The 14,171-nt window shown below is 38.4% G+C and overlaps 1 protein-coding gene across 2 annotated transcripts in view; it reads right to left on the bottom strand.

The window, feature by feature from the left end:
- The window catches only part of REV3L (REV3 like, DNA directed polymerase zeta catalytic subunit), a 118,493-nt gene continuing 104,322 nt past the window's right edge, over positions 1-14,171 (bottom strand). For both annotated transcript variants that reach the window (XM_069010975.1, XM_069010976.1), the window contains 10 exons: positions 13,170-13,414; positions 12,060-12,168; positions 11,000-11,206; positions 10,271-10,380; positions 9,105-9,219; positions 7,513-7,650; positions 6,497-6,687; positions 5,189-5,435; positions 3,563-3,772; positions 1-1,151 (listed from right to left, as the gene is read on the bottom strand). In XM_069010975.1, the coding sequence (XP_068867076.1) occupies positions 1,011-1,151; positions 3,563-3,772; positions 5,189-5,435; positions 6,497-6,687; positions 7,513-7,650; positions 9,105-9,219; positions 10,271-10,380; positions 11,000-11,206; positions 12,060-12,168; positions 13,170-13,414 (1,713 nt within the window). In that variant the 3' untranslated portion in view covers positions 1-1,010. The remainder of the gene's footprint in view (positions 1,152-3,562; positions 3,773-5,188; positions 5,436-6,496; positions 6,688-7,512; positions 7,651-9,104; positions 9,220-10,270; positions 10,381-10,999; positions 11,207-12,059; positions 12,169-13,169; positions 13,415-14,171) is intronic.

Genomic DNA, 14,171 nt, shown 5'->3' with positions numbered 1-14,171 from the left:
TTATTCAACTTTAATATGGTTTCCATTATTAACTTCTAAAACAAAATGATTTCCAGTTTAGAAAACAATGCACTGACCACATAATTCCTTTTCCATTTTATACAGTTATACAAATATTCTAAATACACATTTTGTCAAGATGGTGGCAAATAAGATTTAACTGTACAGTACGTAAGGAAAGAAAATATTTTAAGCATATTTAGAAGCAATAGAAATGTCTATACAAAACAAGCAAAAATGGAATAAAATTTTATATTTAAAGTATTGCAACAGTCCCACAGGTTTGTAACAAAAATGTCTTTGCACAGTTCCTCACAATGCCCCATTAATAGCTAAAGCAAGACAGCAATTTTTAGAAAATAATGTTTCAAAATGCTACACATGGTACTACTGCTTGCACAGTCTGATCAAAATAACAATCTACTTGGAATCAAGCAAAACTTAGGAGGAGATATACCAACCAACTTTAAAATTATCTGTATAAAAGTCATTGCACATTATTTTACTCAGTTGTTTGAAAAGTAAAAAAGTGTATTTACAAAATATTTCGCAGACAAAATTATAAAGTGAATGGATAATATATAAGTAACACGTCTTGATACTGACAGTTCAAGAACACACACAAATGGTTTTATCGTTTCAAGAGGTTTTCAGTGCTCCTTCCTCCAGGAAGTAAACTTGACTTCTACTTTGAAATGGATTTACAAGATGTTACACAGAGCTATTTCAACATCAGCATTATAAAACAGTATGTTAGAAACATGAAAGGAAGAAGAAATTTGTACATCTTAAAAAGTGAGCTATTCATAGATCAACAAATGGGTTGGGTTTTTTTTTTTTAAATTTAGTTATGATATAAGTGTTCTTTGTTCTTCAGATAATAAACCCAACAGCTAAAATGGAAATCCTGGACTAGGTGAGAATTGAAAAAGCACCATGCACAATAGTCTTAGTGTGGTAAACACTGAAGAAAAAAAAAATAGCACCTGGAATCCTGTAACACAGATCATTTAAAACTTGTCAAGCAGCTGGCGGAGATAGGGTGCCTTTGACAGTTCTCTGCTTACTCTGGAGAGCTTGAAAAGTACTGGGCAGTTGAGGGAGACACACTGGATCTGCCGATCAAAGCAGCCTGTGCAGTTCTTGCATATCTGGATTACACGAGAAAAAACAAACCAATTATTTTAAATGACACAAGGAAGGCATAAACCACTAAGGACTGCTAAATCCTCAAGATTGTATCAGCAGAACAGGCACAGCCCTTCTGCACAGAGCTTTTCCCCAACATGGAGTGATCCACAGCAGCTCCCTTCTCTGCTTCAGCCTCTTTGGCTGCTGCCAGACAGCTCATTTGGCTGCTGGTGGGTGGCTGCCAACATCACCCACTGAACTGGGCAGAGAGCAACAGCAGGACACTACAGCTCGAGTTTCAATCCTGCTAATTAAGTCCTACTTGAACTTGAAAAATAAGGTAAATAAGTTGACTGGATTTAAGCAGGGCAGTGTGTTCTATTTGTGATAAACTTACTCTCTATAAAAGTTTCCTAGTGAAAAAAGACAAAACTCTTATCCTGCAGTTATTCTCTGCAGAGAAAAGGGACTTCAAATAAATAACTCGTTTCAAGATAAGCTTTAATTAGAGTTTCACCTAATCAGAGTCAATCAATCCCAACAAAGAACAGACCACATAAGTAGCACTGCTCTCCTTGTTCACGGAACTACTTGTTAATGCTGCTTGAAAATACCTTTAATGTGAGATACCTGATGGAACAAAATAGCAGCAGGCACAGTTTTCCCAAAGGCAGATACCTTTAGAAAACGAACAGCTCCTGTTTTGCTATTTTGTTTTTATCCTTTGCAGCATTTGCCACCTCCAACAGTTTTTCCAAAACCTTAGAAATTTGCTTCCAACCACACCTGTGTTTTGTAACATTAAAAGTTACACAGTTTATCCTATCATTTGCATAGCCTGATCAACAAACCCACATTGTATCCCTTTGTTTTTACAACTACTTTTCCTTCTTTCCACGTTCCGTGCTGATGCCAGGCCTGCATCAGCACCAAATCCCTGCAGACCAGAAACTCAGACTGACAATAGCTGGAGAGGGGCAGCCCCTCCTGGCCAAGTCCCACATGTGGCACCTCAGAGAATACCCGAGTCCTCTGGCCTGAAACTGTGACCAGAAGGAACAGGATTTAAACAGCTGGTTCCAGCTTTGTAATCTCAGAACTACATCTACCCAACTTCTTCTGAAAGAGGCTGTGGCTGGTTTAAATGCTAGGGACCAAACTAAATGGTACTTGAGACATGTCCTACGTTCAGTTTGTGTTGAGGAGAGAAGTCTATGGTTTCAACCTAGAGCACGTAATTTTTGAGTGCAGTTTAAAATAATGTACAGCTCAGTGTTATATCAGTTTTCTGCTGGCTCCAGCATGTATGTAATCTCACAGAGCTAAAGATTTAAGCTGTGAAGGATATATATGCCTTCATATTAAAATAAGAAGATGCTCTTACAGCTGCATCAAACACTGACACTGTCCCAAAAGGATCCCAGGCCTTGCTGAGTTGTTGCGTTGTTGGAGGGACAAGAGAATGTTCTAATCAAACTCACTGATCCTTCTGTGGAGCTGATCCAGTCTGCCAAATTCTGATTTATTCCAGAACAAGAGCAATGCAAAGGGTTTAGAGTACCACAGGCAAACTGCAGAACACGCATCTTCTCCCTTACTGCCACTTCCAACACAGATAAAAGCAAATACTACAAAATACAGCAAGAAGTCCACACCTTAGAAATGACGTATTTTAGAAGTGAATTACAGTGGGATTTTAGCAACCCCATGAGAGCCTATCAAATCAATGCTTAATTTAGGAACATTTATATCCCTGACATTCAGACAAGTCTTTAAAATGGTTCATGTGCTAGTGGCAAAAATAAATTTAAACTAAAATATTTATTAATTATAAAATATGACAGTATGAAAATCAGGTGAGCGTATGCATATGTTTCCACAAGGGGAGGCATTGTGCTTTGCTGTAATATATTCATGAGCACAGTCAGCTACCCTCTTAATTGACTTCTAGCTCAAGGGGAAAAAGCAGCTTGGAAAATTCCTATTGAGAGGAAAGGTAGCAAGAAAATCCCCCAACTAAACAACATCCATGTTATGCATTTAAATAAATAAATTTTCTGGCCCAAACATTTTTGTTTCTAGAATATCATCTGTTATTTTAATGCAAAAAAGGGTGAATCTTTTACACTCTCACACAGCTGTCATGATAAAAAGGGACCTACAAAACATAAGATACTCTTAAAAATCAGAAGAAAATGAGAAAAGTGTCTTCTGTTCTGATCTCTTCCTTTGCCTTAGCTTTCCACAAAGCCTAGGAGAGTAACAGCTGCTGCCCTGCCTTCGACAGCAATGGAAAAAGCAAACAAGCTGCAGCACATTTAACACACGGACCATACTTCCAATTTCTGTTGGGAGCATTCAGTAACACACTGCTTTGAAATTTCAGCCCCTGTCTCTTGCTGACAGACATCTGACAATGCTTTAATTGTACCTGGACCAGCTGTTCTTGCTTACGCTCCAACTCTCGGATTTCTTGGTTGAGAATCACTGCCACATGCTGCGGCTGACTTCTGCATTTATTACAGATCCCATACTGGGTCAGTTCATCACACACAGGACAGTGTAAGGTCGTGAAATACTGCGAGATGGTGCCTTTGCGTCCTTCTAGCTCAGTGCGGGCAGCTGAGGCAGCCTTCTGAATCTGTGAAGAAAAATAATTAAGAGGTAATGAACTTCCAAGGCAGCAGCTTGCCTTATTCCTAGATTACGTACGTTTTTCTCGAGTAAGAAAGTGCAAGACAGCCTGCAGGGCATGGAATTATGAACATGAATCAGCACTCTGAGGAGCGCAGCACTGGCCCTGAAGTGATACGCTGATCAGAGCCCTCCCCCACACCTATTTCACAGGGAATCTGTAACCAAAAAATCCTTGGTCACATGCTTAACTCCTGATCTCACCTCAAACTCTGCCTCCTGCAGCTGTTCCTGTCTTAGGTGCTGATCTGATTCGCATCTAAACGTGCCCTGGCTGCAGCCCCAGTGGCTGCTGTCTGGATCCTGCCTGCCCTCGAGTGTCTGTGCTGGGCAGTCCTGGGCACAGCTCTGCCACAGTGCTTTGGTCCATGGCACTAGCTCATGCTCTGATTTCCTTGGACAAGGCTCCACCACTGGCCCATCACCCTGGGAAGTTCGTTCTCTGCACTTGCTCTTGCTGCTGCATGACTTTTGCTTTGTGCTATCCTTCACTTTCCTGCTGCTCTGCTCCCTGTGACTTCCTCGCTGCTCCTTGGCCTAGCACAAAGCCAGGGCTCTTTTTACCTTTTTACAGCAGCTTGTTGGAGACACTTAAGGTGACTGCCACGGTGCCATTGGAAAGGTAGAGAAAAGAAGAAGAACTGAATTCAGTCAAGGCTATACTGGGAAATACAGCTATAATGCTATATTGCAGTGTGAAACACCATGTGTTACTATGCTGCGAAGTCTACTCTGAGTAGAGTAACCAAACGACACAGATACACTGTCTTTCACCATCCCTTTTTGTCTGGGGAATCACAAACTAAAATCCAGCTATCCAATTCTTCTTTTCCTGCACCTCAATGACTTCTTTAACTTTTAGGGAAATCATGCTTGGGTATTATTGGTTTTAAATTTCTGGTGATACAAATTTTTAAAGTGTTCCTGCTGCTGGGGCATGCCACCTTTTCTATACAGAGGAAAGATCTTCAGAAGGTTTTGGAAAAACAGGAATTCCAACAGCTTTTACTGACAGATTTAAAAGGTGATATGGCCAAACAGATGCACACACTGTTACTGTTAAAAATACACTGTTATAGAAAAATATTCTCTAAAACTATAGAAGGGATCAGAAAACACAAGATGACAGTGTGATCAACCCTGCACAGAAGGGCTGGCTGAAAAAATTGATTTGCTATGTGGAAAAAAACCCCCACACAGAAGATCTAAGAATCAGGACTGCGTACTTGAGCATCAAACACTGCTTCACAAAATAACCTTTGCTGTTGCCTCCTATCAACCTCATTCCACTAGAAGTCACAACAAGGCCAAACACTGCACACAGATGCACTGCACTTGCTAACTCTCGTTTGAAAACACTCACCCGGGGCAGCTCGTGGTACCAGCTGAAGACGTCTATGCCAATGAGTGAGAACACCCTGGCCAGAGGGGGCAGGATCTGCTTGGTGATGTAGTAGGTGGCGTTGAGCCTCAGGCTGGGGTCCTGCAGCACCTCGATGGGCCGCCTGACGAGCTGGATCAGGGGCAGGCCGGGCATGCCGTACACAATGACGTAGGGCACTCGCTCCCCGACGCGCGGCTCAGAGCGACGGTCGTAGGCAAGCATTCTCCTGCCAAAACACAGCCTTGAGAATGCATCCAGAGGCAAATTCATAGTTAAGTCATTGGCCTGTAAGCTTCCCCATCTGATTATATTAGTTGCTCTCCAGGTGACTGGAGTTAGGACCAAATTGTTTCATTTTTGTCTCATGATCAGACCTAAATTTTAGGACTTGAGACACAAGCCCTACAGCTGTTCTGTTTCAGGTCACTTGGATTTACATGCAGGCTGTTTTCTAGCTACCCCTTCCTTAAGGAAATATTTTAATAAGGAGCAGCCAGGGTACTAAAAAGAGCTCCAGTACAATTGGCTTTCTGGTCAAATTGTCCTCTGCTTTCTGAGACTGCTTGCTCAGTAGAATGAGATGTGCTTCAAATTGAATTATCCTTTGCTCAGAAAGCAAATGACAATTCCATTTGAAGCAGGTATCAGTTTTGGACTTGGATGTTATTTTATTAAAAAAGCATAGCTTAATTGGAAGACCTTTTGTATTAAGCAAGGTGACAAAATGTTCCAGCTTACATTATCTGTTCATCTATTACTGATAAATGATATCAACAGGATGAAATATTAACTTTAAGTAAGGTACTTTATTAAAATTGAAAAACTATGCCTGGTAATGTATTTCACAACACTAAGAGATATCACTATCACAATTTGTAACATATCTAACAACCATGAATGACAAGTAAACTAGGAGAGTCCAGCCCTTGTACAAAACCCACACTGTAAATAACAGAAGTGAACACACTGTTACAGCGTCCTGCCAAGACTTTCCTCTTGAACATGTGGCTCTTTCCAGGACTACAAAATGGCTTTCTAGGACCATCTCTTTTCACATACAGAAGAAAGTCAGGGACAACTGCCTCAACAGTATTTGAAGGTGACATCTCACTGCCACCCATAACTTGACAGTATGACGGTCAAGAGAAAAAATACCCACAATCTTCTACTCATAATGTGTCAGTACAAAGATCAAGAAAAAAATATCTATGAGCTCCTACCCATAACTTGTCAGCACAAAGGTCAGGATAAGAAATATGTATGATTAGCACTTCTTGATCTCATTACCTGGTGATTTCCAGAGCAGGTACACAGGCTCCAGGTTTGTATGCTGAGCTCCCTCTGTACTCTTTTGCAAAGATGAAGTCTTGCATGCTGGCTTTTCCTTCCAGTAACTTCATGCATTGATTCTGAACATACTGCTTGATCTGACTTATGTCCCGTGTTTCAAATAGCAGCTTGATGGAACACTCAAGTATCTTTACAACCAAAGGAGAAAGGTGAGAAAAACATGTATGTTTAACTAGAAAATAATTAATTCCAATTAATTCAGTAAATTACATGGAAATAAAAATACACTGCTTAGAAAAAGTACCAGTGGTGAACTAGGATATTAATATGACAACAGGCTGCAATCTCTTCCACTCAAAGACAAACACATTACTGGACAACTTTTTCCTTGGTTTGCCACACCCTTCATGACATCATCCATACTCCAGCACTAAGATTTTTTCAACAATTATGGAAATTTCCAGAGTAGGAGAGAAGATGTTTTTCCCTGCCATCTAAAATATTTTGCCATGACTTTAGTAAACCCTTCTATGTGGTTACCTTTTTTACTGGCATAAAATTATTTTAATTTGGCTAAAAACAAGATTTCCTAACTTCTTTTTAACCTCTCAATACACAGCTTAAAATAAAGAGGCCAAAAAGCATATTTTAAAGGAACTCTTAGCTGAACCAGATTTATGTAAGTGAGCTATTGGCAGACTGATCAGCATGTCTCACTCATCTGGCAGTAATACTTCCAGGTAAAGTGAACTGGATTAAGAATGGTCTTTGAGAGAATTTACATGGGCCAAGGGCTTTTAATGGGGTTTTTAGGGGATGAAAGATAAGGTGTAAAATGCAAGTCCTTGTAATGCTGTAAAAGATCTTCAGTTTATCTTTCAAATGGCTCATACTAGAAAAACAGATGAAGACTCAGACAACTCAAAAGGACTAGAAACTCTGAGAAAGGACAAACATAAAATGAAAGAAGAAGATTATAATTTCATTCAGGAAGAAATCTGTGAATACTTTACCTTGGAAACAGCAGGACAGGAGTCCCTTCGGACTGTCTCTATGCCTTTTGCATCAAATACTGGGTCCTTCTGGTCCAGTGTTTCATACATGTAACCCACATACCTCTTTTTAGTTTGCAGGACACATGGCAAGTAGACCTGGAATGTTCAGAAAGAAGATAGCCCAATCTGGAATATGTTGGGAATATAAGGTGACTTTGAACATAGAGGGTTTCCTAAGGAATATTGTGCTTTGTAGGTTTGTTTGTTGGGGTTTTTTGTTTGCTTGCTTTTTTTTTGTTAAATCATTACAACTGATAAAACAGATCAAAGGACCCTTAAAGGATGGCTAAGGAAGTTGGGATTCTGTGGTGTTCCATTCTTAAATCACTTTCTATTTCATTTAGCTGAAGCTCAGATGGAAAGTGACACACCATATAAACTGTTGCAAGTACCCTTACTTTTCTGGATTGCATCTGTCACCATTTCTAATGTAACTCTATTATCTTTCTTTCTTATAAAGACAACTTCATTTTTAACATTTGAGAAGAAAATGTTCCTAGCAAAAGTAGTGGCTTAGAACTTCCTGTTTTCAAACTTTATCTAATAAGGAGGTGCCAAAAATCAGCTAGTATCTCCATCTGGGAAAAGTATGCTTTTTAAATGCCGGTGCTTGGAGAACAGTCTTCTCAGGAATGGATTTTTAGGATCATGGTCTCTTTGGCTTGTTTTCTCCAACCTCTTATTTCATTCTTGATTGTGTAAGTATTCCTTGAACACTTTTAAATAAAAGAATGGAAAACAATTTCCTCTTTGTAGTGTTACTAGGATAACACCACATCTTCCTGACTCTCATGGAAGAGGGAACAGTGAGTTTAGGTTGCCTCAGGCTTACAAATTCTGAATGAACTTGTTGGGTCAGGAATGTATTTTGAAAATATCCAGACCACCTGAAGTAAAGCTAACAGACCTGAACACCTTGCTAATGACTCTACAGTGACAAACTTCCAGCAAAATCGGTAACACACTGCCTTACTCTTCTATAAAAGATTTGTTGTGGTTAACATTTCTTCCAGAAGCCTACTGAATGGATTTCTATGATTTTTCATTTTACAGGTGTTGAGTATCACAGGGACATATGCTGAAGTGTCCTAAGTCTGCCTAAAAAATACATATCAGGCTTGTAATTAATGCGCTGGAATTGGGGATGGTGAACATTTCCTCTACTAAGTTGCACACATTGATTTAATTGTAGGTATACAATACCAAACTGAGGGAGACATTTCCAAAAACTGATGAGACAGGAATTCAAACTGCCTGATGCTGCCAGCACAACAAACCACTGATGTGAAAGTAGGGAATTTTTTTTTATTGTTCATACTGTAGTGCTCCTCTGAGAAGGTCCCTGAGGCATTAAGCAGCTTGCAATATACCCACAGAAACAGCACAGCACATGACTTTTTTATCCTTATGTACATTAGGGTTCAGAAAAATCTTTTCAACTTTTTTTCTGGTGGCTTTTTTTTGTTTGGTTGGTTTTATGTGTTTTGTTGTTGTTGGGGTTTTTTTTGTATGGCACCCTACACATTTGAAGCAAAATATTTTCCTTTTACCTTTTCAAACTTCAGTTTGACAGGTTTGGGGTTTGTTGCTGTTACAGCTTCAGCAATTTCTTGACCAATCTTAAAAGACTGCTCCTTTGTGGCTCCTTTCAAGAGTACAAACATGCTACAAGAAATCAGACATAGGAAGTCAGCACAGATCTGTTCAACATAGTTCCTGAAAATTACAAGCTATAGTTTCCTGGTAGAGAGGCAGGGATGCTGCTATCAGTTGTACTCCCTTCCTTCAGCTAGAAAAGCCAAAAGTCTGGGAAACTTCGGTGTTCAGCATGAGATGAGGAGTGCCAAAGGGCTGATGAATGCTGTGACTATCTGGTGAGGCAGGGAATGTGACTGTTCCCAGGCAGTGCAAAACTGGAGTTCCCAGGAAAGAATTGTAGAGAGCTCTGGTACGCCATTTTTCCCCCACTATGGGCAGCAACAGGATTTTACTTCCTCCAAGAGTTTTTTTTAAAATGAAGCCACTATGAATTCAGTATCTTTGAAATGTCAAGTCTTTTATCAGATCTGGCTGAAGTCAGTCACTAGATTCACAACTTATTAAGAAAGGACAGCCAGACAAGCTTTGTTTCCCAATGGCTGAAAAATTATCCAAGTGTGGAACAGAGATGGATATGTCTAGAGCATGGCTATTATTTAGATGAAAGACTGACTGAGAAAATGTATGTCAGGCAGCTTAATAATATCTTTGTATGCTCTGGTGGCTGCTTTTGCATTGTACCCAATTCTGAAGCTTAAAACAGTGCCTTCCTCGAGGTGCAATGCCTACTGTGTTATAAGTACTCTATTTTCCAAAATAAAAATGGCATCAGAAACAGGCACAAAACCAGTAATTTGGTAAATTAGATTTATATTAATTCACAACTGAAAAAATATTTCCCCTCCCCCTTTTCTGTTCCACATAATTTTCAAAAGAAAGGAAACCTTCAAAGTGCTAAAAGAAATCCAAGCAAACTCGGTATTAGTCACTTTGCATATTCAGCAAAGACAGTAAGCAACATCCAAAGAAGATCCACATGCACTTTTCAAGATCACAAATCTCCCTTGTTGAGACAAAAGCAAAATCTATCTATGAAGAACTACTATGATTATTACATTATTAAAACATTAAAACATTATTATTATTAAAAAATTATAGGAAGCAGACCGTGAATTACCTGTCTGTATCACCATATACAACATGAGCACCCCATTTTTTGGTATCATTCACCAGTTTAATGGCACGCTCCAACGTTTCTCTGGCTTTGTGGACAATGCTGTCTCCAATCTGGAAAGTTAAAGATAGATGGAAAATCTTTATTCTGCTGCTAAACCTTATACTAGGTTTTGGTAAACACAGTCTAACAGTGCTTGATCTTTTTATGAAAATTACTGTATTGAGACAATATATTTTATTTCATGCTTTAAATACATACAATAAATAAAAAGGTTGCTTAACTTACCTGAAAAAAAGGACTAAAAGGAAAATGATAAAAAATTATTAAGTATTAAAATAAAGAAAATATTGTTTTAAACTTCTTTAGAAGTATTAAAAATCTAAGGAGCAAGACAAGACTGCTCAGGATCATTTTCTCTAGTTTTTGGATTCTGCTGATTCCTATGGAAACTATGAAAAAGCTACAATGTTTTATTTCCACTATTAGAAGTGTAATCCAATCTACCTTTGGAAACAGTTCTACAGAAATGCCAACTCCAAATGCTCCTTTACAGGAAAAAGAAAAAGAAGACCTTTATATTTTTCTAGATGATCATAAATAAATCCTAAATTGCTGATTTTCAGTACTACAAATGAAAACAGCTTTTCTGAAAGTATTTAATTTGTTTCAAATAATAATATTATGTTATCTGACCAACATCTTTCCAACATTTTTATCTGCAATTCTTACCTCAGTGCATGGCATTCTTCCAGAAAAATTAGCAGCAGTATAGCCAAAAGTAAAATTGGCTATATATTTAAGACCCAACTGACGAGCTTCAAGCATTCGAGTCACAGCCTTGTCATGCTTATAAGCCTTCATTGACTGTTTCACCATTATCCTGGTCTTCAAGATTTCTTCTAGCATCCTTGGCAGCACACCCTTTCTTACCGAAGGCTGCCGGAAAGGGAACAAAGGAAAACGTGGTGTTAAAGAGCCCAACATAAATAGTTAAGAGTAAAATCAAACCCCAGAACTGTTAGTTAACCACTGACAGGAAGAAAAATTAGCAAGATGCCCTTGCCACCAACAGTTTGGCTTTTCCCACAAATATTACAAGGAACCTAGAATACAGGCAAAGCGCTTAAGGACAGAACAAGCAGCTTTTTGTTCTTTGTATTCATCAGCCCCGCTAATGCAAAGTTCAGATAACCTTATCAACTAAAAGGGGACTTCAATATTTAGCTGTTAATTCTCAAAGTATTAAATGCTGAAGGAACATTATATTTTAAAAATTCTGCAAATATTCTTTACTAAAAAGTTTTTGTTTTACATTAAATACGTGTATGCTGGTGACTGGCTAACTATTTGCAACAGCTCCAGGCCATATTCATTACACACCAGCCAGGAGGACATATAACAGAATGAGAACAATAGAAAGCAAGTCAGGGACTTTCATGTCCCAAATCACTACTTTTTCTAAGACACCATTCTGCTATACAGGCAGGACAAGAACAAATTGTTGCACACAGATAATTACTGTTTGATCCCCAAACTGCACAAGTAAAATAGTTTAATTATAGATTAAATAAGCCTTCAGTATAAAGGAGAGCATAAAGAAGTTTTACTTCCTGAACTGCCAGAAGTTCAACACTTTGACAAATACCAAAACATTGTGAAATGAGAGATTGAACCTCCCCTTCTTCTCTGCTCTTAATGCAGCAAAATATAAACTACAGTATCAGTTTGATCTTAAGCTCGTCAGCCAACAGGCAGTGAAAATCCTGTCACAGAGCACTAGTATCATTACCTTGACAAAAGCTACTCCACTGGGTGACACTGTGATATCGTGCCTAATCTGATAAAGTAAGTCAGGAGGTACTCTCAGAGATGCACAGCCAAATTTGAATGCATCATACCTAATAAAGAGAAAATTCAAATATGAAGACAATTCATTCATTTACAGACTAATCAAGCAAAAGCACCAGTTCACATTAAAATGCTGATAATGCCAGCAAGGACAGAGTAATCTCAGGTATAAATGAACAAAACATCCTTTCAAATTTCTTAGCTACATACAAAAGGTTCTAGGAACAAAGTAGTAGTAAATAGCTAAATTCCAATGCATGCAAAATTTATCAATTCTGCTCTGTGTTATGAATTATTACCAAATACTGAGTTAGTGGAGGCACATACTAAATACTGTAATCCCCTATGGAAACTGTGCATGTTTACCAAGTACCACACTGCACTTTCTTCCTACAAATTCAGAATTTCAAATCAGAAACTTGAAAACCTGATGGTGACACCCAGCAATTATTGCAGGTATCTTTCCATTCTTCAAAATGCTGTTTATATTATAGAGTAATTACAAAGAGCAGTGAGATCTTTTTCCAATTAACAGAATAACTGTTAAGCTCAATAAAAGATGCTACAAAGAATAACTAAATTGTACCTTTTAATTTTTAGTAGTTAGAACCAGAGTGAACTACAACTGATACAGGAACTATCATAACTCATTAAGGAATAACCCCAGTCCAGTCTTGAAGACAGATGGTGGATTTATATTAATTTTAACTTATTCTGAAGCAATAATAAAAACTAGCACCATGACAAATAATCAAAGAGGTGTACATACACACATGCACAGAGCTGTTTTGGGGGGGTTTTATGAGAACAGAGTCTAATTCTATATTTAATTAAAATACATATTGATGTGTATATGTATGTGTGTGTATACACATATGCACACACCCACATGGTAGATTTTTATCACTTGTATTGTGTAACAGAAAATGGTGCTATTCATATGTGCCCACTATTTCCAATGGCAACCAGGGGTTCTCGGTACCTTAGAAAAGACACTCAACCCTCAAGTCTCTATGGAATCAAAGCTTGTGAGAAAACAGTAACAACTTACTTTCCTAAGTTTTCAACGTGTCCCAGGCAGGTTGAAAAACAGTAGTTGTATGCTATGACAATGGAAGGATATAAGGACTGGAAATCCAAGACAAGAACAGCGTTGCTGTAGAAGCGGGATTCTGGCTCCATTATCAAGGGAACACATTGTGGGGCTTTCATCTGAGCTCGCTGCTGGACACTGGGAGTCACAGCAATGTAGTTCATTGGCTTTGCAATGCGCAGCATCACAGACTCCACACGGTACTGCAAAACAGTTCAGATAAAACCATTATCATTTAAAAATGCAGAACAAACGTGTATTAACCGGTGCAAATACAAGCTTACACTTCCTGAATTTGAAGTACAGATAACTAACTAGTTTTCCAAAATAAATAGCCATGTTCTTAATGTATATTTTAGTTGTATTTTATATCACTAGATCATTTTCAGGTCCCTTCCAACCCTAACCATTCTATGATTCTGTATTTTGTATCACATATAGTGGAACTTTTCCATGTGCTTCCTCTTCATTCAGCCCTAATCCTAGAAAATCGAGTACTTTTAATTTTTATCTATGGAAAAAATAGACATCCAACAGGCTTCAACAATACATGTGGAGGCCATGCTACAGTCAGTGAATGAGCATGTGCTCAACTGTAGTACTCTTAGATTTGCAGACCACTGAAGAAAATGAAGTATAATATGAAGTAAATGCACTGGATATCATGCTTTCTCCCTGATACCACAAGTAGAACAGGAAGCATAAAACAGCAAACACCTTGTTCAAGACATGACAGAATGTAGCCGTCAACAAGTGAAAAAACCCCCAGTCCTATTTATTTTTGTATTACTCAATGCTTTAGTAAAGGCTTTACAAGCCTGAGTGGGCTTCACTGTGTCCATTAACAATAAAAACCAAAACAGCTGAAAACTACATACATGGGTGGCAAGGGACTGAAAATCACAAATATCGAAGAACAAGCCTACATAATCCTAAAATCTTGTGCTTTGTAAGAAACTA

Source organism: Aphelocoma coerulescens, chromosome 3 (genome assembly GCF_041296385.1).
Source record: "Aphelocoma coerulescens isolate FSJ_1873_10779 chromosome 3, UR_Acoe_1.0, whole genome shotgun sequence".
Taxonomy (NCBI): Eukaryota; Metazoa; Chordata; class Aves; order Passeriformes; family Corvidae; genus Aphelocoma; species Aphelocoma coerulescens.
Note: the sequence above shows the minus strand (reverse complement) of the source record. Positions and strands in the feature narration are given on the sequence as shown.